The sequence below is a fragment of the Cinclus cinclus genome, chromosome 7, assembly GCF_963662255.1.
Source record: "Cinclus cinclus chromosome 7, bCinCin1.1, whole genome shotgun sequence".
Taxonomy (NCBI): domain Eukaryota; kingdom Metazoa; phylum Chordata; class Aves; order Passeriformes; family Cinclidae; genus Cinclus; species Cinclus cinclus.
Genome location: NC_085052.1, coordinates 9,595,979 through 9,617,657, shown reverse-complemented (window position 1 = coordinate 9,617,657; position 21,679 = coordinate 9,595,979). Strand labels below are relative to the sequence as shown.

Sequence of the window (21,679 nt, the reverse complement as noted above, 5' to 3'; positions counted from 1 at the left end):
CAGGGGGGAAGAGGAGGCGGCTGCAGTAGCTCTTCCTCGATGGGCTGGGCAGCAGGAATCCCGGCTGGATCCCAGCTCCGGGCCGGCGGGAATCCCGGCTGGATCCCAGCTCCGGGCAGCTCGGAGCTTGCCCGCCGCCCTGCCCAAAGCTCTGTCCCAATGCTGAGGGAAGGGTCTGTGTGGAGAGGCAGCCACAGGCCTGAACTCCCCTTGTCAGCAGAGAGAAACACAGGCAGATAAGACGTAATAGATTATTTGTACTGATGGATCGCTTCAGAAAAGGGGAAAAACCCAGACCTTTAATTAAAGAAGTAGGACGGCACGTGGAGGAGGAACCAGGCACAGGTACCGCCTTTCCGCGGCTGCCCCGGTGTTAACACCCAGCACCCCCAGGCAGGATGCGAGGAGCCCTTCTCCCACATCCCGGGGGCTGCCACTTCCCAGCGCCCCCTCCACGGAAGGGCTCAGGTGATGCTATCCCGTGTGGGCGCTCGGGCTGTGTCTCACAGGGAAACGGAGGGCGCTGGTCAGCTGCGCTCAGCCCCCCGCTACCCTCCCCGCACCAATGGCTCCTTCCCGCCCCCCCCCACTCCCCGCCCCTCCCGAGATGGTCTCGCCCTTCCCGCTCTCCCCCGGCCTTCCCTCCGAGCCGAACGCACGCCCAGCCCCTCCCGCCGATTGGCTGCGGGGCGGGCGGCAGCCAGCCAATGGCCGCGCCGCGGGTGGCCGTGTCGCTGGGGCAGAAAACACAGGCAGGCAGGGGGCGGGCGCGCGCGGGGGGGGCGGGGCCGGGGGGCGGGCGCGCGCACGGCCGGCAGCGGGAGCGCGCGCGGCGGCGGCTGAGGGGGACTCGGCCCGGCCCCGGCGGCCCTGAGGGAGCGGCGGAGCTGCGGGCGCATCCCGGGAGCTGCGGGCGCTCCCGGGCCGCGGCAGCCACTGCCAGACCTGTGCCTGCGCGCCAGCCCTGCCCCGGCAGCCTGAGCCCTCGGCCCCGCTGCCAGCGGCCTGCAGCCCTCGGTCCGGCGGCCTGAGCCGTCGGTCCTGCCCGCTCCTCATCGCCGGCACTGCGCCGCCGTTGGTCCCGGCCAGCGGCACGGGGTTGGTAGGAGTACCGGATCTTACCGTGGCTTTTGTGTGTGCGGTGCAGAACGGCAGCTGGTGTTGGCACGTCTCCAGAGCTTTGGTGGTGGGGGGGCATTTGCCTAAAGTTAGGGAGAAGGGGGGAAAAAAAGCGTATGCTACGTGGAAGTTACTCAGGGATGCTTTTGTACCTTGATAACTTGGAAGCTTTGTCCTGCTGCGTTTGTTGTTTCTAAAGGTTAATGTGCCTGCTGAGATAGAGTTGCCTGTTTAGATGAAGCGCAAGAAATGGTAGTGGGTGGAGGGCACCGAACGAGTTTTATTGGTGGATTTCAGTGACTTAGAAAAATGCCCTTGTCTTATGAACTACTTTAAAAGTACTGTTCATATCACTGATTCATCTTAAAAATTTCCATGGCGTTTATGTTCTGCCTGAAGTAGCTTCTGTCAGTTTTGTTCCTGTATTATCTCTTCCAACATGGATTCTGATGTTTTTAAGGCAGTTTTGGAAATTATGTTCTGTAGTTTTATCGGTAGTGCTGCGTGATGTAAGACTGGAAATGAGAAAGTGATGGGTTTTGGATACAGTGATAAATCCCAGCATCCTGAAGCTCCAGCAATCTGTTGGTTTGAGTTAGTGAGAAGGTGCATTGGTAAATTGAGAGTGTATCTCCTATCTCCTGATCAGTAGGACAGCAGGACTTGTAAGGCTTGGATATTCCATCATCCTTGTTATAAACAAAGTAGGGTGCTGAATCTCAGAATAGCATCACTTGGAAATTGGGTTTTTATTTATTATGTTGCCATCTGCAAGATGGAGGATTTCAACAAGGGTCCTGTAAAGGGAGCATTTCTCCACTTGAAATTTAAAACTTGGTTGCAAATAATGAAAGCTGTGATTATTATTTAACAGAGGTTTTGTTCTTTTTTGTCTTTTCCCAAGAGGTGGACAACTGATGGAACATTCCACTAGGAAGGATAAAACTGTTTTTACAAGGTAGTTTGAGCACATTAGACTGAGACCCACACAGAACAGTATCTCAACCAACAGTGACTGGGAACATTTGAGAACTCCTGAATGATTGCTTGAGGTAACTCATGAAAAATATTTATTTAAAAAAAAACTGTGGGGCAGGGAAGACTCTTATTGCACAAGGTTGGGAACTGTTTGGTTTGGCATTAGGAAGTACAAGACCATGACAGCTGTGCTCTAAACCAGAGTTTCTTTATTGCCAACGGTCTCTGATGAATCATTTGCCATTAATGGGTCTGTGGCAGGCCAGTGGGCATGAAAGGGGAAAACCAGGGAAGAGAAGAAAAGGGGAAGGGAATGCAGTTGTTTGGTGTCACAATCTTGCCACTTGACAGTGAACAGTTTTCAGGGCGGCAAAGGATGAGATAGGGAAAAAAGGACTACTGAATTCTTATGAGACAGACAAATACCAGTAATGCTTCCAGGCCTATGAAGGGATTTGTGAAAAGCTTGCAGGTGAAAATGTGTATAAGGGAATTCTGGGACTGCTTAATTTTTTGTGTACATAAAGGAAAGATGGATGATGTCATCCTGTTCAGAGTGACTTGGGGTGGTTTGGAGAATAACAGCTACTAGGAAGGGAGAGAAAGAGGAGCAGAAAAAGAAAAGTGTTAAAACAAGGAGAACTTTATTCCTTGCAGATTGGTGAGTGCGAGGAGTGTTTGGAGGGTGCAGAAGCACAGATGTGAAAGCTTGATAGCTGTATGTACACATACAGTAAAACAAAGACTATGTCCTTGAGGGGAGGATGAAAAATTAGCTTGTTTTCTAAGGGCTGGGCTGAACTCGATAAATTGGTACCGTTCTATCAGCATCGTTCACACGAAGAATGCTTCTCTCGTGGATGCAATTATAACATTGATATTGTACACTCATACAGATAACCACTTGTCAGAACAGGACAGGCTAGGTTGATAGAGGTAGCATTTATCAGCTAAAAAAAGCTGTGTACATGGGGCTTTTAGCCTTAAAATAACGGCTTTTGTCCCCTTTATAGGCAACAGAACTGACAGCTGCTAAGGCATCCAGGCTTAGATGTATTGAAGGGTGGTGCTCCTCTCTTGCTGCACCACTTACCTTCCCATGAACTTTTCAGCTGTTGCTAATAGTTAATTATAGCTCAGCACCCCCCCCCCCCCTTTTTTTATTTTTTATATATTTTGTGAGTGGAACCTTTGCTTTTTACTTTGGTCTAGTGTTTTTTGTTCTCTAAGCTTTTCTGTTTCTGTTTAGGCCTTGGAGGGAAAACATTAAGACTTTACATTTCACAGTCAGGTCTGTTAAGCAGCTATGGAAATAGAAAAGGAACACATTTATATTACTCCAACAGGTAAGTAATGTATTCAGTTGTTTTGGTTTTTTTTTTTACTTAAAATTGCTTAGCTGACCAGAAGTGTTCGCTGTAGAAAAAAATGCATCACCTGATAATTTTTTAACAATACTGGTTAAAAAAAATATCAAAACCTTATAGAATAGTTCTTTCAATTATATATCATAGAATCTTGATATATTATGTTTATTTAAATTTTATTAAAATTAAGTTGGCATTTCTTTAAGTTACTGGTTAGTAGTTGTACTTGTCTCCTTATCATCTGAGTTCAAGTCGTGTTGGTGTGAAGAAAAAAATAAACCTAAAAGTAAAATGTGTAGATGTTTTTAAGAGGTACAGATTCTGCTTTTATGCAACAATTTACCTTAAAATTAAAAGAAACAAATGTTGAAGGGCTTGACTGGAAGTGGGTTTGCATGGGAAAAAATTAGGAAGTACATGTTAGAGACTGCTATGAAATGGACTGTTTTGTCCATATCACACATTTATTTTATGATGCTTGGTCAGGGTAACACAGATTCTTGTTGCTTTCTGTATCTTCCAAAGGTTATGATGGTCTGCACTTGACTCTTTCATGTCAAAGAGATTTTAAATGTTTTTCAGAATAACATGTGTATATATGTTAATATGGTGGGTATTGCAGTTGAGCTGGCAATATATTCCGTATGATTTCTGATATTTAACCAAAATTAGGTTAATGCAGAGGACGCCTTGATTCTTAGCACTTTAGAATTGTATTTGGATAATACGTGGAAGACTGCAGGAGAGCTGGGTTGACAGAGTTTGGACAGTTTAAATTGGTAGAAGGCTTTGTTGATGAAGGTTGCCCATAAAAGCAAAGATTTTAAGTGAGCCTGCTAGGCTTAATAGCAGAGTAATGAGCTAAATTTGGATAACTTCTTAATATATAGTAAGCAAAGTATTAAAGTTGATTGAAGACTGTTACTGCCTATATATGTATGTTATATGATGTGAAAATGAGAAGCTGGAAGGAAGATCTGCACCATTGTATAGGTTTGTTTTATTTTATATTATTTGATTTTAATTTAAGTTTTTGGAAAGCAGTATATGTGTTCAGTCTGTTTTTTCAAGCCTAACTAGGTAACTAATAGTGGAGGGCCAGTTGGAGAAGGAGGTTGGAGCTGGAAGTGACTGTGTTATATAAAAAATTGTGTAGTAGTGCAGTGAGAGATAATAATTCTTATGGGTTAGATGTTTCCTGTGGAGGATTTCCTTTAGTCTTGAACCTGAGATCAGGATTGTGTAGGGAGGTTGGACTGTAGCCTCCCCGGTAACCTCCAAAGCTGTCAGAGTCAGGACTGACTTGTGTTAATTGTTGGCCATTTTCTTTGGAGACTGAAAAAGTAAATGGTCATTGAAGAGTGGAGTTTCTGGACAGCCAGGTCTCAGGTGTAAACTGGAGAAATTCATGGGAGACTGAGCATGAAGAAGAATTTGAGTGCATTTGACTGAGAGGAGCTGGTTGTTGCTGATGGAGTCTCTTGGGAGATGAGAGGAAGGAAACCTGTTTGGGTTTGCTCTTTTCTTCCCCTCTGTTAGCTTTATGCAAATATCTCATTGTTTTATTAAAATGTTAGACAAACAGAGAAAGCTGCTTGTGAGAAATCTTTTCCTGGATGTGATGCCTGCTTTTCTTTTTTAGCTTGCTGCAAGCGTAAAAGGAATGCTTTTGTGGGAGTAATGAGTGGAAAGATGAAGCTTAGCCTGGAATGGTGGCATTACTACTTAGCTGTAGCATTCACATCTGAACACCAGTATCTAAATGTTATTTCTTTGATGGAACTGCCTCCTTTGTGATCAAAGTTTACTCAGTTTAATGTACTCTTTGACATGGGTAAATACTTTGAAATTGGCAATATTCTATTAGTCCACTTTGTATTAAAAAAAAAAAAATCATGAACTTGTTTTGAAGTGAAAATAACATAATTCTGAGAAATACTGCCAAATGCATGGTGCTGATGAGAAGGTATTGGAAGGGTGAATTGATGCATTAGCTAAGTTCAAATACAAATTTTGAGTACTCTTCACCTTCTGAGATTATGCCAGTGACGTTTTCTGTAAAGTATTGGAAAAGCAGCTTCTTCTGAGTGCCCTTTTATTGCTGTCCTAGTGTTGGGGCCATGGGTGTGTCTTTAGAACTCTTCTCAGTTCTGAAGAAAGGGAGAACTGTGTAACAGAGAACTGAGGCTGTTCTCTGTCTGTGTGTCTCTTCTAATTTGCAAGGACTCCCAGGGTACTCACTGGAACATAAATGGGCTCTCAGGTGTTTTTTATTTTTCTTTTTTTTTTAAATCTTGATTAGTTAAGGGGAAGAATAGCTTGTGAAAGTTTTTGTTTATTATGCTCTAAATAAGACATTCTGCTGAATCACACAGCACAAGTAGGGGACAACTTAACTTTGTGAAATGACTTCAGACCTAAACATTAAATGTGCATTAGCTTCCACAGAGAGTGAAGTTATTGTGCATCTTGGTGCTGTGAGATATTTACGGATCCTTAAGCTGAATTTTTTGTTGAGTACAAACCAAACCTTTTATATTTGATTGTGTTCTGTTCAGAAACAGTCTTGACAGAAGCTACAGTGAAGGACAATCCATAGAGAAGAGAGATCCCACTGATTCGAAGGACTGTGTATTGTAGGAGTCTTCATTACCAAGCTCTCCAAGCTTTGTATTGAACAGCATTTTCCTCCCCATAACCTCAAAAACATAAAAGTAGTGATGTTTTATATTCTTCTGTGCCGAAATTTTTTGCTTTTCTTGCTAGTGAGCTGTGTTTGAAATTCCTTGAATTGAATAAGGGAGATGTTGGTTGATGATTTAGGGAGTTAATTTCACTTTGGTGACGAGTTCTGTAACATTGGCGAGTTCCTACAGAATTTACTGTATTGGCAGTTTCATTTGTTTCTAAATCAAGAGAAGAGTGGGTGGAGTGAGAACGAGGCACTTAGATCTAATGCACTTAGGAGTTGGGATAGTTTTTGTTTAACAAGGGTGGGGTTTTCTGTGGTTTATGTATTTATGTATGGTTTTATTAATTTGCTTTCCAGCTCTTGACATTTGCTCTGTTTAGATTGTGGATATTTTGTGCAGGGGAATAAGGAACTCCTTATTACTGCAGTATGTAGACATACCTTAAAAACAATGTTTGCCTTAACACTGTTGAAAACAAGAATTCCATATGATGTAATAATCCTTACTAAATGCAGTGTGTTTTGGTATTCTAACATAAAACTGTTTAAAATGAAATTTTTTTTTTTCTGTCTTCTTTTTAAGAGCTTGAGAATCTAAATGATGCTCCATTTTCTGGTGATGAAGAAAATGGTGGGTCTGAGGAACGAAAAACTGAAATCAATGGAAATTGGATTCCTGCAACTTCAATTACTGAAGCCAAAATAAATGCTAAAGCAAAGAGACGGTTGAGGAAAAACTCTTCAAGAGATTCTGGGAGAGGAGACTCTGTTAGTGAGAATGGAGAGACACTGAAGATCGGAGTTGTACCAACGAGCCCAAAGGGGAAACTCCTGGACAGGCGATCCCGGTCTGGAAAGGGAAGAGGTCTACCAAAGAAAGGTTGGTGTAGCTTAGTGAAGAGAGTAGAATGAGAAAGATCAAGATTTGTTCAAAGCACAGTACTTTTTTTTCTGCTGGGAATAGTTTTCATAAACCACAGTGTCTGTGCAGGCATTTGGCCCTTTATGTTATTTAGTGGGTGACAGTAGCAGGTGCCAGCAAATATAATATGTCTGTGATCAATCAACATCTGTCTTCGAGGGAAGTTCATTTCCTTAGCAGGCTTAATACACAAATCTGAACTGTTGATGGTTCATGGGACTGTTATTAATGCAAATTTAAATAATGGCTGTATTTGAAAGTAGAGTTTCAACCTTCAGTAGTTCTTGTGCAGTCCATACTGCTTCTAGTGTCTTACTGGAAAGTGATGAAAAGTGGCTGAGGAGGTGGGAACTTGTCAGACAAACACACTTGCTTCAGCATGTATTGTTAGTCAGGAGATGGGCACAAGCAGTGGAAGATCGCTTTTAAGTGAAAGAATGTTGTGTTGAAATCAGAAGCGTTTGTAAACTGGTGGTCCTTACTCTCCCATATTTTGCCAGGTGGAGCAGGTGGTAAAGGAGTTTGGGGAACACCAGGTCAAGTGTATGATGTGGAAGAAGTAGATATTAAGGATCCTAATTACGATGATGACCAGGTATGCCTATAATTTCTTTGCAGTATTGGTTTCTATTTCCTTTTATCGATTTTGATGGCCTTGTGAGTTAACATGAATGTCAGCCTGGCTACACTGAAATGCTCATTCTTATGCTCAATAGTAGATTATTGGCTAGTAAAATGTCAGCTAGTGCACAAGTCACTGTGTAATACTCACAAATCTTACTCCCAAACCCTCTTTCTGTGCCTGAGTAAGTGGCATCCCTTTCCCTGACGCATGTTCTCCACTGCTGGTTCCCATGGAGGTGGATGTTGCAGTGCTGCTCTGTATTGCACACAGACACTGTGTTAAAAATGCAGCACAGACTTGCTCAGGTTGGGAGTTTAGTGGGGATAGTATCCTTTATAGATTTTTCTCTTCTCTGTATTCTCAGCCTGCCCAATGTCTTGTCTGCTTGGTATAAACACTTCATGAAGTTGATAGCCTGGATATTTTGCTGATATACATTTATTTAAAATATGTTATGGAAGATTGTATCTTTCAGCCATGTTACTGCAGGAAGGGGAAAAAAAGCAAAGCTTATTGGGCAGAGGGGCTTTATGTAATTGAAAGGGAAATGGTGATTACAAACAGACATTGCAAAAGTCTCTGAGATCAATACAATTGCAAGACTGACCATAAGTACGTTCTGTACGACATAAGCAGAGCAATGGTGGTGTCCTTTGAGTAGAGGCTGTTTTCTGTGGCCATAGCTGCTGAAAGAATGGTACATGAGAATACCAAAACCTTCCAGGATCAATTTTCCCTAATATGTGGCACTTCACATAAACAGAAATAGCCATTAAAATGGAGTTGGCAAGTGCGTAGAACAAAGTTTAATAAAGAATGAACATTCTGTGAAACTTTGGTGTGATGGAACAACAGGTTTTTTGATTTCTACTATACTTCTTGATCATGAAAAGTTTCTTTCCATTGAACATTGGTTGAAAAACTTCTTTGATCAGGTGTTTTTGTTCAGCTCTGTAGTATTGCTCTGAATGTTGCTTCTGTAGGTGCAGAGTAGGGAACTGAATTAGAGCAGGGAGATCTGGTGCTGCTGGAACTCTGCAGGACAGGTGATACATGAGGCAGTTGCTGTGTGCCTCTTTTTCTCTCAGGGAATGCCTTTGTTCACAGATATTCTGAAAATGTCTTTTCTGTGATTTGTGCTTGGCACCACCTATCTGGTCACACAATTACCAGGGAAGAGGGAGCAAGGCAGGGTTCCTGCCCGGGACAGGAGTGCCACTTGCAGGGGAAGGTGCTGTGGTACAGACAACTCTGCTGGGCTGGAGCAGGAGCCTATGTCATTCTCCCTTCAGTATGGAGGCACTTGACCTCTGCTCCTGTGGTTGGTATCAGCTGAATCCTAGGAACAGAGTTTGGTGTGTTTGCCATTCTTTAACAGTAAATTCAGCCTTTCAGTTGCATTCAGCCAACAGTAGATTCAAAATATGAAGAAGTATGACAATTAGCCAGCATCATCCACACTTCAATAGTATAGACCAAGTCTAATGTTTTTTGGCAGATTGATTACTAAGAACAAAGCATTAAGGATTTAAAAAACCACTCTTTTGATACTATTAGTGCTGCATAAGGTGCAAGAAAAGATAGTAAGGGTATCTGCTTTTGTTGTCTTTTAAAACAGGAGAACTGTGTCTATGAAACAGTAGTTTTACCTCTTGATGAAAGAGCATTTGAAAAAACCTTAACACCAATCATTCAGGAGTATTTTGAACATGGAGATACTAACGAAGTTTCGGTATGTTACATGCCTTTTTATTTCTTTGTTTTGGGGGTCAGAGCTGTAGCATACAGGGTAATACAATTGCCAGCTGTGAATGAGTTTATGGAGAAGTTGGCAACAAATGTACTATAAGAATACACAAGCAGTTATATTAATTACATGAGCAGAAGCATATATGTAATTGTATAAATACATAAATATTTGAGGTCTGTTTATATATTTAAATAATAAAAATTATGAAATCTCATTGTTTTGTTTTTAAATGTTATCTAGGAGATGCTGAAGAATTTAAACCTTGGTGAGATGAAATACAGTGTGCCAGTGCTGGCTGTTTCCTTGGCATTAGAGGGGAAGGCTAGTCACAGGGAAATGACATCTAAGCTTATCTCCGACCTTTGTGGGACAGTAGTAAGCAAAACTGATGTGGAAAAATCCTTTGATAGACTGCTCAAAGAACTACCTGAATTGGTGTTGGATTCTCCCAGGGCACCGCAGGTATATTTGTAAATCCTTATGCCAGTAGTCAAAAGCTTTTTGTGGCTAAAATAGATCAAATAAACTGAAATAGACTCCATGTTTTGAAAAATATCTATTGATTTTCTTACTGTCTGTAATCCTCTCCCAATTACCCAGGCTGTGTTTTCACTTTGAAACAGCTCATTTAAATAAAATCAGAAAACCAGGCACATTATAATTATCTACTTAGAACTTCTTTGAAATTCAGCATTTAATTAAAAAATCCTTCTGTTTTGTTGCAGTTGGTGGGCCAGTTCATTGCTAGAGCTGTTGGAGATGGGATCCTAAGCAGTACCTACATAGATGGCTACAAAGGCACTGTGGATTGTGTCCAAGCTCGGTAATTTCCTTGCTTTCTATATAGAGAGAGTTTTCTATTCCAGATGTCAAAGATGATGATCAGGAATTTACAGCTTCAGAATAAATCATGCAGCATACAGTTCTTTAACTTCCTTTTTTTTTTTTATTTGAAATAAAAAAAACCCCACTAAATCTGCAACAAAACTAGCAAAATCCAGAAATACTTAAGTCAGAGAAGTACTGAGTTCTGAAAAATGTATTAATACATTTGCATTCAGTTTGTCAGGTTTATTGTCCATCTTATGTTTGAGGGTGAAAAATGAGCTGGAAAAAGAAGTGGTTATAGAATGTTTTGTCTTAGAAAAAGCTTTAATGTGATTAATGGGTAAATATAGCATCAGGACAGCTGCTGTAAATATGTTGTGAAATACACAAGGGATTAACTGTTTTGCCTTACAGAGGTTTGAAGCTTGTGCAGGGATTTCCGAGACTTTCTCTGTACTCTGTTTGTCAAGAAGGACAATTGTTTTCCATGTCAGTGTGAGAAGTTTGAAGAAGCAATCTCTGACAAAGAGGGATGTTTTAATAATGAGTCATGTTTTATTTTTCTTACCCCCATAAGTGTATGTTTCAGGCTTAATATGGAGGTGCTGAACTCCTGTTTCTTCCCGAAGCTGCATTTGCAATGATTATTGTTGGGCACTTTCAGAAGGAAGAGCAGTTCTTGGCTGCCTACCTTGGGGAGCTCAAATTGAGAAAATTGTCTGTCACTTATATAAATGTGTCCTGTGATTTGAAGGATTGTAGCCTGCATTCTGCACATCTGGGATGCTTGCTGCCTTTGTTATTTCTTGGCCAGTCTTTCCTGCTCATTAAATCTTGGTGAATAGAGTTATTGTTATTGGCTTGCCCCCAGCATGAGGACTGGGACAACTGTTCAGCCTTTACACGGATGGTACATACTGTATCCCAAACTGCTTTTTTTTCACCTTACTTCCCTTTTAAATTCTTTTTTTCAATAAACTGGCAAGCACCTCTAGCTTGTGCTATTTTTCCAGCTACATATTTACCTTCTGAAGTGTTTTCTTTGGCTTAAATTCTAAAGGTTTCATAATTCTTCAGACCCAAACGGAAAATAGTATTTCAGTAGAAAACCGTTTTGAGTGTGGCAGCAACTCAGACCTTTCTAGTTTGAGATCCACCTGCCAAGCAGCATTTGTAGAGGAGTCTGGATACAATCCACTTCTGCATAAGAAAATATTCAGCTGTTTTTCTGTGAGGATGTTTCAGCTTCCGCATTGGTGATTTAATCTACTGGCATCAGACTGAGGATTGTAACCTGTCCTTGGTATGAGCAGGAGCATAAGGGTGACAGAAAGACAATGCGGGCAGCTTATTTGCTGGTTTTATGATCCAGACGGTCCCTGTGCAGTTGATAACCCTGAGTTCTTCCCAAAGATCTGGTAGCTTTGTATGAGGAGAAGTTGCAGATGCATTTAATGAAGTTCTGTAAGTTTTAAGGGGTTTTAAGCACTGACTTTGCCTTCAGAGCTGCGCTGGACCGAGCGACGGTACTGCTGAGCATGAGCAAGGGAGGAAAGCGCATCGACAGCGTCTGGGGGGCAGGAGGGGGCCAGCAGTCTGTCAAACACCTGGTCAAAGAGGTAATGGCAAAACTCCCCTCTCTCCAGCTGGCTCTTGGTCTAAGCTTTGTTTGGGGTAGAGAGAAGAGAGACGTGTATCCTGTATTAAAATATGTCTTAGGTCACGAGTGTTGGTTTTCTTTTGTTGCTTGGACCTTCTTTTTTATGTAATTGATTTAAACAAAGTAATAGAACTGATGGAGATGATTTTGGTGATTTTGTAGTATTTGTCACTGGTGGGAGCATGCTCATACAACATCCTGTATTGGAATTACATGTTTATTTTTGCTTTAAGCAAAACTTATAAGCATTCAGCTCTTTAAGTTAAACCTCACAGTATAAAGTGATGAAGTAATTAAAAGAACCAAGATGAAACTGCCTAAACTAGATAAACTATTATTTTTTTGGTGTTGCTGATCAAAGGCACAGTACTAACTGAAAAAAAGAGAGAGGAAGAAACAGAAATCTTTAGAGATGCATACTATAAAGTAAGCAGGTCTAAAGGAGAAGTTCATGTTGTCATTTCTAGGTTGGGAGTGCAACAGATGATAGGAGGAGGCATTCGAGGGAGAGGATAAACTTAAAAGACACCCATATTCACCTTTTATGGTGACACACCTTATAAAACAATGATTTTGGTGCTTCTGTATCAACACTGTGGATCGGTATTTGGCTTACACTGTATTTCAGGTTCCTGATAACGTCTCCATGTAATTAATGCCTGAATTTAATTACATCTGTAAAAGCATTGGCAGCAAGTTTGAGGAACTAACTTGTGGCTGGGTTGACAGTGGATTATTGAAATAGTTGACAGCTTTCAAATTTTGTATCTAATTAGTGTTGGGTCTTTGTTTTAAAATTTAATAGATTGATATGTTGCTGAAAGAGTATTTGCTTTCTGGAGATGTATTGGAAGCAGAACGCTGCCTTCAGGAACTGGAAGTACCCCATTTTCATCATGAACTTGTATATGAAGTAAGGAGAAATCAGAGTCCCTTTAATAATTGTTGGTATTTTGATGTGGGCATGCAAATAATATAACTGGCAGCTGAAGCTTAGGTTGCTTGTTGTTATTTGAATAACTAAATTGTTTCATGTAAAGTTAATGGTTTGTGTGCTCATTTGTGTGTGCATTGTGCAACACGCAAGTTGTTGCTGATTCTGGGAAGATCCAGAGGTAGTTTTTGGGGGTTAAATAGTTGAATTCAGATTATTATAAAATTCCTGAAAATAAGAGTTCTGTTTATTTTCTGCTGAGGAATAGCAACACCAGCAACAACAAAAAAAAGCCCCCCATGCTTTGTTTTGGTGTTTTATTTCCTCCTAGTTTCAGATATCTGGGTATTCTAATGGGTGTTACCTGTTTTTGTTAAGTTTATAGAGCTTCCTTTTTCAGGGTGGGATTGTTTCAGCCAGCACATTTGTAAAAGCTTATATATTTCAGACCCATCCTATATGGAAGATGTTCCCATTTGTACTCTTTTATCTGCCAAATTGGGAAATGGTTGTTTACCAATGAAGCTGAACACCCACAATCTACGAACTTGTTACAGAAAATTCCTTCACAATAGAACTACAGAATCATTTCAGTTGGTGGGGGTTGTGCAGTATTGTAGATTTTAAGCATCTGAGTCCTTCTAAAATCACAGCTAAGAAACCCCCATGGATGCCGAATTAAAACCTCATGGATACAAAATCAATTAATTGCCATCTGTACTGCAGCAGCCATATGCATATAGTGCTGAAACCAGAGACAGAAAGGCAATGCTTTTCATTCTGTCTAATCCTTTCTGGTTTTTCATACCTTTTATCTTATCCAAAGAATTTTTCATCAGTTTTTGTTTTATAATAATAATAATAAACTGAAATTGTGAGTGCATGTAGCAAATGGGCTTTTCCTCCCAGAGAATTAATAATAATGCATTCATTCCTTTTTGTATTTCATATGGTCACACACCTTGTACCTGAAGCAGTGTTTTCATTTTAGTCAAAACACTTGCATGATTTGTTTTAGGCCATTGTACTGGTTTTGGAGTCAACTGGAGAAAAGACCTTTAAAATGATACTGGATTTGTTGAAAACTCTGTGGAAGTCTTCTGTCATTACTGTGGACCAAATGAAAAGAGTAAGTATGGCATTTAGAGGACTTTGCATAAGGTCTTCCAAAATGTCCAGCTGCCTTTATGCAGTTAAATGGTTAAAACTAATCATCTAAAATACTGCAATATTGCTTAATCTTTTAAATTTGTCTTTTTATCTGGTAATTCTTTGTAACTGAAGTAGTACAATAAAGGCCTACTAATTACAAGTGTCAAGTAGAGCAGTATAACAACCAATATTTTGTACAGTTGGAATTATCTGTGACTTTACTTCTCAGGATGAGTACAGGACAGCAGTTCTGTCCCAGGGCAGACTGGGGATCACGTGAACACATATAAAAATTGACCCAGCTGTGTTGCTGGTGTGAAGTGATGAAGTCGTCTCTGGCTGTCCCCAGTTTCTCCCCTGCTGCATATACTTTTGTTGGTCATTTGTGGCCACATTTTGTTTTCACTTACATAGAAGACCTACTAATTTTCTTCCCATGTTACTACCTATGTAGTAAAGGCAAGCTAACATACAGATTTCATACTGTCTGGATTTCTGACTTCTTTAGAAGTTAAAAATTCAGGTTGTGTTTTTATGTAGATAGATATTTGTATACTGCCATGGTATGGGCTGATATTATATACCTTATTTCTCTACTGACTTGTAACTGCAATGTTTAGGTTTGTGAAACCATATTTATAAAGTCCTTTGGAATGCAGAAGAGTATTTAAAAACACTGTAATAAAATAATAGAATAACCTGAAGGTTATTTGAATCCTTACACTGCAGGGCTATGAACGAGTTTACTGTGAAATCCCAGACATTAACCTGGATGTGCCACACTCCTATTCTGTGCTCGAGCGTTTTGTAGAGGAATGCTTTCAGGCTGGAATCATCTCCAAACCACTGAGAGACCTCTGCCCTTCAAGGTACTTTTTTGATTGTGGATAGGCAAAGGCACTGCTCTTCGTTCCTATCACAGGTTACAGAGAGCAGCATCTTAGGACCAAAGTGTTACTGATTGGAAGTGAAAACTGAAGGATGGACAAACAGCTGGGCTGGTAAAACGTGTATTAAGAAGCTGCACTGATGTGAAGCCTTTTGAGGCTGGGATAAATACTTGAGCCTCCTGTGAATCCCAGGCAGCACCCCTCAGTGCTCTCCAGAGAATACAGGCTGCCTCTCCTCTAGTTTTCCAGTTTGCTCAGTAGAAATCAGTGCAGCACCAAGCTGGAAGATCCAGGTGTCACAATGGTCCATGTAGGTGACAGTGGAAAGCTGTCAGCTGTGCTGGGGAAATGGGAAAAAAAATTCTTTAAAAATGGTTTAAACTTACCAAACAGTGTAAGTAGAATTCTAAGACGAGACAACCAGTCCTAATATTTATATAAAAAGGAACCGGAGACAAATATGGGATAAGTTCTGCACACTCCATTCCTCACATCTGTCCTGTGAATCGTATAATGGTTTTGGTTTGTTATGGCTTGGTTACTCCTAGCAAAAATAATACTATGTGAGCTGTATGTGATCAGTGTGCTGTTACCTCCTTACTGGTCACAAAACTGTTAGTAAGTTTCATTTCTTCTGGGGAATATATTTAACATTTTAAATAGGATGTTAAAACTATTATTTGCAGTTTTATGCATTGGGAATACTAGTTATTTGACAGGTCTTTTCTATTTTGGGTGTTTTGTTAGAGTTTTTAAACCATCTTGACAGCTTGTGATAAATTTGGATCTTGGAATGTTAGCATCTTTATCAAGAACAGCCTCCATTTGTGGACTTCACACCTAAAACTGTGTGTGTGTTGGTATCAAATGTTTTGCAGGTTTTGGGTGTGTGGGAGGGTTGAGAGTCATCACTGCATCAAAAGCTTGATTCTACTTTGGTTACCAGTTATATGTTGAGAGGCGTTTTTGGTTTGTGTACTTCAGTTTTAAGTAGAAAACCACCATCCCTAGGTTTCCAAACAAGCATTTTTAAGCAGCTGAGCTGACACTGTGATCACTGCTAACCCTGCTGAACTCACACTTTATATTTGACTTCTAAGACCCAAGAGGTTTCTCTCAGTGAGAAAAAACAAAGCAATGCTACTCTAAATTACTGAAAAGATACTTTCTACTTTCTTACAGGGGCAGAAAGCGTTTTGTGAGTGAAGGAGATGGAGGTCGTCTGAAGCTAGAAAGTTACTGAATGTGGGAACTGCCTCCTGAAGCCTTACAAGTTGAAAGGGAACATAGCTTGCTATCTATATACACGCATGCTCCTCTGGTGTGTGTATGTATATATGTATACACATCTAGGAGATACCAAATTTAAGAGTTGCTTAGCACAGTTCATATTTTTTTAAGAGCACATGTTTTGGGTACAAATTGTTTTTTCTTTGTTTGTTTTTTTTTAAATAGTTTTGTAAATTTCAGGAAGAAGTGTTCTTTCTCTGGGCATATAGTAGAACAACTGGCCACTCTGCTGTGGTGGTGCCTTGAAATAAGCTATCTCTGTATGTGCCATGTTTATGACCTAATCATTCCACGTGTGCATCGATGTCTGACTGCCGCTCGCTCTTTCCAGGACAGTGCTGTCATCATAAAATCACTGGTTTATACAAAGCTTTATTATAGAAGGGTCAAGTTAAGCTGCTGTGATCCCATTTCCATTGCTGCTAAAGAAATACTGTGCTTTGGGAGTTTAAAAAAAATAGCAGTTTCTTTGTTTTAAAGAACCCAAGAAAATGCAGTTGGGTCACAAGATTAATTCATCTGTTTCAGGGGAGAACACTGGTTGGTTTCAGCCCCCATGTACCAAACTTGTCTTTTTTTCTATGTAACTGGAAAAGTGAAAAGTTCTGGTAAAACATATTAAAAATATTTTTTTGTGAAGCTCTTGTTTCTGCCTCCTTTTTATTTATTTTAAACAGAATAAATTAAGCAGTACATCAAACGCTGGCCTTTGATATTGCAATCAGGAGGAGAGCACAGAATAATTAAGCTCATGCTAAGTAAGTATTTACCAGATTTATTTTGGAAAACACAACTGACTTGCGTAGGAGCGTCCAGGCTGGTGCAGATACTGTGAATGTGTCTTTGCAGCAGAGCTTCGCGAAGCCCTTGCTCAAGAACAAGACGGATCTAAGGAAAAATCGCTTACAAGAACATGGTAAAACCTCCCCTTTGTTTTTCAGTTTCATGTCAAGGTTTCAGGTGTTCTGAAATGCTGGGAAGAGCCATTCCAGGGCCAGGAAGATACTGCGCCCTAGGAGCCAAGCGCTTCAGGGCTCGAGCGGGTCTGAGAAGGCCGGCCTGGAGTAGGGGAGCTGTGGAACTCGCCTCCTCCCGCTTTCCGAGGGGTTCCGGTACCTCTACAGTCGCGTTTAGAGCATCGCGTGGGCAGCGACCAGCGCAACTTCTACGGCAGCAGCGCCCGACGCGCGGCCTCCCCGCCCAGCCCGGCACCACCGCCTGCGTTCAGGCCGCGCTTTAATGCGGAGCCCCGTTCCACAGCGGTACCTCCGATCGCGGGTGCCGCCGGGCACAATCCTCCCCGCGCTATTGCCGGGGTTGCGCGGCCCCCGCGGACGGCGGCGGGGCCGCCTCGGGCGCCTGGGCCGCCTCCAGCGCCGCCCTCTGCAGCTTCTCCAGCTTCTCCAGCGACACCGACTTGAGGGGCAGGATCTTGGGCTTGCACAGCACCATGGCGACCGTGTCCTCCACCGACAGCTGCCCTGCAACGGGAGAAAAGGGCCGTGAGCGAGGGGCTGGCTGGGCGGACAGGGCTGGGCGGTGCTCGCCGCCGGTACCTTGCTTGGGCAGCACCTCCCGGAGCGCTCCCGTTCCCTCCGGCATGGCGGCTCCGGCACGGCACCGCCCCCGGGGACACTACAGCTCCCAGCTTGCACTGCGCCGTGCCACGCCCCTGCACCCCTGTCGTGCCACGCCCCTGCACCCCTGTCGTGCCCCGCGGAGCGTGCTGGGAGTGGTAGGCCTAACGGGGCTCCGGCTGCCCCGATGCGCACTGGGAACTGTAGGCCTGAGCCTGTCGCCGCGCTGGGGCAGCCCCGAGCGCGGCGGAAGCGGCTTCCCGGGGTTCCCCCGGTCCCGGGATTCCGGGATGCTGCTCCTCGCCTCACCTGCGTCGGGATCTCTGGGGAGGAGCCGTCCCACCTGCGCGGGCTTGCCTGGCCCCGGCACGCCGCCCGCCCGCCCGCCGGGGCCCGCCGCGGAACTCAGGCTTTGAGGCGCTTTTCTGGTTTATTTTTTGCTTCTGTAAATAAAATCCCCAGCAGACACCGACCAGCAGACGGGCGTGGCCAGGGCGTACACGTCCCGGTTTTCGTTTCCAGGCAGCGCCTCGGGATTCGCGATGTGAATCATGCTGCTGTTTGACATGTAAACAGCAGTAAAAGCCGCTGTCTTTCTAAATACTGAGAGCTTAAATGTCGCCGAACCTGATGGGCCAGTGCACTGGGATCCCCCACAGGGGTCCGCCTTTTGGAGGATCTTTGCTACCGGGAGCAGCTTCCCTGGGAAACCCCCGCGGGCAGCCGCGTGTGCCCCGGGATGGGCGGAGAGGGATTCACCTGCCCTGTGCCTTGGCCGTGTCCCAGCAAGCCCCGATTCCGGGATGTGTTGTAATTTTAGAGTTTGCTAATGAGCTTGCTTGTGCGCCCTGCACACCCTGTGTGCCTAAGGATTGGCAGTCCAGGCTGGTAATCCTGCTAACCTGGCCTTGGCAGGCGGGGACGGCTCCTTTCAGTGTTCTGGGACTGAGATCTGGCTTCTTGCTATGAGTAGAATGAGGGAGAAAATTAACTTTGCTAATATTTCTTTTCCATTCTGCCTTGGCAGTGGCTGTATGCTTCCTTCCCTCTGCTAACTCAGGTGTCAGCTGTGGGATCCAAGATTTGCTGGGAGAGCAGTGATATAACTTTCAACTTCCAGTAAGCAGCACCTCTCTGATAGTTATTTAAAGCCCCTGTTTGCATTGTTCCAGGATTATTTCCTTTTTCCTCTAAGCAACCTAGAGTAGGAAGCTGACAGTCCCTCAGGTAGCCCGGTTCCACCTCTCTGGAAGCCTCGCCTGATGCTGGGTTGGAGGCCAGCAGAACGCACAGAGGGTGAGAGCAGGGCTTCTCCTTCCTGCTTGTTGTGGAGCTGGCCAAAATAACACTTCTGGGCTGGTCCAGGGCAGCTCAGAAATGGGCCCTTTTTGTCCTTATTCACATGTTCCACTTTCAGGTCAGAGGATTGCTGTTGATGGGGCTGTAAAATGGATGTGCTTGCTGGGGACATCCTTCTCTCCCCTTTGAAGTGCTCAGAAACATTCCCAGTGATTTCAGTGGGAAAATTTGTCTGATGTGCTTTTTTCCATGTGCCAATCAGTATTTTGTGCTGACTGGACGGGAAAGAACAAGGCACTACTTTATGATGGATGTTTTTAGACCACAACATTTTAAACAGTGCGTGCAATTTGCAGATCAGTAATTTGCAGGTTTTTGTCAGTTTGTTTTTCAAAACCAATCCAGCATCTTAGATATGGCTATGGCTGAAAATGAACATAAAAGATACCCAGTTATGACTGAAAATTTTGCGCTGTTAAAGCAGGAGTTATTGCTGTGGCAACAAATATGGCTTGCAGAGCAACAGAAATGAGCTGAAAGCAAGATGTTGAAATCAAATTGTAGGCCAGGTTTTTTGCCAGTGTCCTTCACAGTGCCAATGGCCACCTGGAGTCCAGCATTATGTGAACACTTGCATTTGGAGCCCATCTCAGTCGTGCAGGGAATCACTTTCCAAAAGCAGTTTTCCTGCCAACAGCGTTTGTTTGCTTGGTGGTAAGAAACAATGGTCAACTCAGTTTGTTACTTGAGTATTTTAGTGACTGAGGACTCTGGCATCCTGTGCTAGATCCATTTTCTTAGCTACTCAAATGCCAGCTTGGCAGCCCATCTAGGAAGCTGATAGCACTGGGACAGGCGTGATTGTGGAGGTTATTTTCAACAGTTTCTTGTAAGTCTGTTTTTAAGATACCGCCTTTCTTTTTTTTTTCTTTCCTGAGGAAAAAAAAAAAAATCACTGTTACCACCTTCATGACTGGGAGGTCTGGATGAGAGAGAGGAGGGAAGCATGGACATGCAGCTTAATATCTTACTTTTCAAAGTGCCTTAAAAACAGGATTTGATTTAGTTTTGAGTAAGGCTGGTATTTATTCACTAGAATGCTGTTGGCTATAGTTAAGAGGAGGGAAAAGCATTTAATAGAGGACCTAATTCCCCTTGTTTTCTTGGCAGAGAAACAACAAGAAAAAAAAGTAAATTTTCCAGTTTCAGATGAAGGATCCAATCTCTTCTGCTAAAGAAAGAATAGTTATACCCCATTTTTTGATCTTTTTGGCCTCTGGGGTCAACATGTGCTGAAATACCCATTCATTTCTCTCACGGGCCTTTCCAGTTGCCAGGAATATCTAGGAAGCTGTTTGCCAAAACCCTTCCATCTGGGAAAAGCACCGTGCACTTGCAATGGAACTGTGCTGAGTCAGTGCATTATCTTGGTGTCATTCCATGAGACTGAAGCAATCCGAACAAGACTGTCCTTGTGCCCAGGTCTCAAGCTGTGTCCCCATGGCATGAAGCTTCCCAGAGTCCTGAGACTCGACCTCGGGATGAGACCCAGTGTTATTTGAGAATGCGTAAATGTGGTATCCATGGAGAGGACAATGCGCTCTAGGTTGCACATCCTTATTTTACTGATGTCAAAAACAAGTTATTCGTGCACTGTGGAGAGCCTCACAACCACAAAACCAGCAATAATTCTATAAATGATAAGCTTGTTTTCCTCCTCCTGTTCCCAGATACTCTGAGTGCAGCAGACAGCGGAGATATGCATTGCTGGAATCCAGAGGGTTTCATAATTTGGCAGCCACTTGCTGAAAGCCCTGCAGATACAAAACAACACTTATTTCAAGTCTTGAGAAACATCTCCTACTAAGTAGAAGAAAAAAGCATTTAGGTGAAGCAATGTTGCTGGTCCCATTTGTTTATGAGGCTTAGGTTTTTGTCTTTATGCATTTTAAATGCTTTTTATTTTCCTTCTGCTTTTTGAGCCTTTCAAGTTCGTGTTTTCCATACGACAAGAAAGTCTGGAATCAAGTCCTTACTTAAAAAAGCAAAAATTTGGTTCAAAGTCCTGTATAATCATGTAGCTCCAGACATGGGGTGTTTAAAAATAAAGCCACTCTGATGAGAACTACCCATCTTGAAGGTGACTTTCTGTTTGAGTTTAAGTAAATACTTTGTTGACAGTTTAAGAAGCTTTTAACAGCACCTGATCTATGTTTGCTTTCCACTTGGATCTCTCTCTTTTTTCTTCTTTTCTAAATTTCTAGAGTTTGTTTCACCTCTCTATGTGCTGACAAGATCAGAACTGTAGTGTGGCAGCATTTGGTGAACGATGCATCTCAGTGCTTTCAGAAATACACCTGCAGATTTCATGCAATTGTCCCTGAAGCCGCTGAGTGGTACCATGGGACACAGAGCCCCGCTTCAGAGACAGGAGGAGGAAGGTGGTTTGGGTTTACTGGGTGGGGTAAGGCCAGGAACAGAAAGCCTGGTGTGGTTCCTTTCGGGAATCCCAAATGCTTTCACAGCCTGAAGCTTGATAGCTTGGTGTTTAACCCAGTCCTTGTTTCTGAAAGGGAGTTGACAGACAAATGATTTT

General features: G+C 42.7%; 2 protein-coding genes across 3 annotated transcripts; one reads left to right on the top strand and one right to left on the bottom strand.

The window, feature by feature from the left end:
- Window positions 1-850: 850 nt before the first annotated feature.
- On the top strand, window positions 851-16,846 carry PDCD4 (programmed cell death 4). Of its 2 annotated transcripts, none has more exons than XM_062496089.1 (13): window positions 851-1,098; window positions 2,024-2,171; window positions 3,347-3,443; window positions 6,740-7,036; window positions 7,579-7,673; window positions 9,322-9,435; window positions 9,694-9,915; window positions 10,179-10,276; window positions 11,786-11,900; window positions 12,747-12,854; window positions 13,894-14,004; window positions 14,757-14,896; window positions 16,100-16,846. In XM_062496089.1, exons 3-13 carry the CDS (start codon window positions 3,404-3,406, stop codon window positions 16,158-16,160), a joined length of 1,401 nt encoding a protein of 466 aa, XP_062352073.1. In that variant the 5' UTR covers window positions 851-1,098; window positions 2,024-2,171; window positions 3,347-3,403; the 3' UTR covers window positions 16,161-16,846. The 2 variants fall into 2 exon arrangements, with proteins under 2 accessions (XP_062352073.1, XP_062352074.1); XM_062496090.1 differs by having other exon boundaries at window positions 851-1,102.
- A 119-nt stretch (window positions 16,847-16,965) lies between these two features.
- On the bottom strand, window positions 16,966-17,831 carry BBIP1 (BBSome interacting protein 1). Its single transcript, XM_062496092.1, has 2 exons — window positions 17,764-17,831; window positions 16,966-17,688 (listed from the first exon to the last, which is right to left on the bottom strand). The coding sequence occupies exons 1-2, from the start codon at window positions 17,807-17,809 to the stop codon at window positions 17,513-17,515; spliced, it is 222 nt and encodes a 73-aa protein (XP_062352076.1). The 5' UTR covers window positions 17,810-17,831; the 3' UTR covers window positions 16,966-17,512.
- Window positions 17,832-21,679: the final 3,848 nt, after the last annotated feature.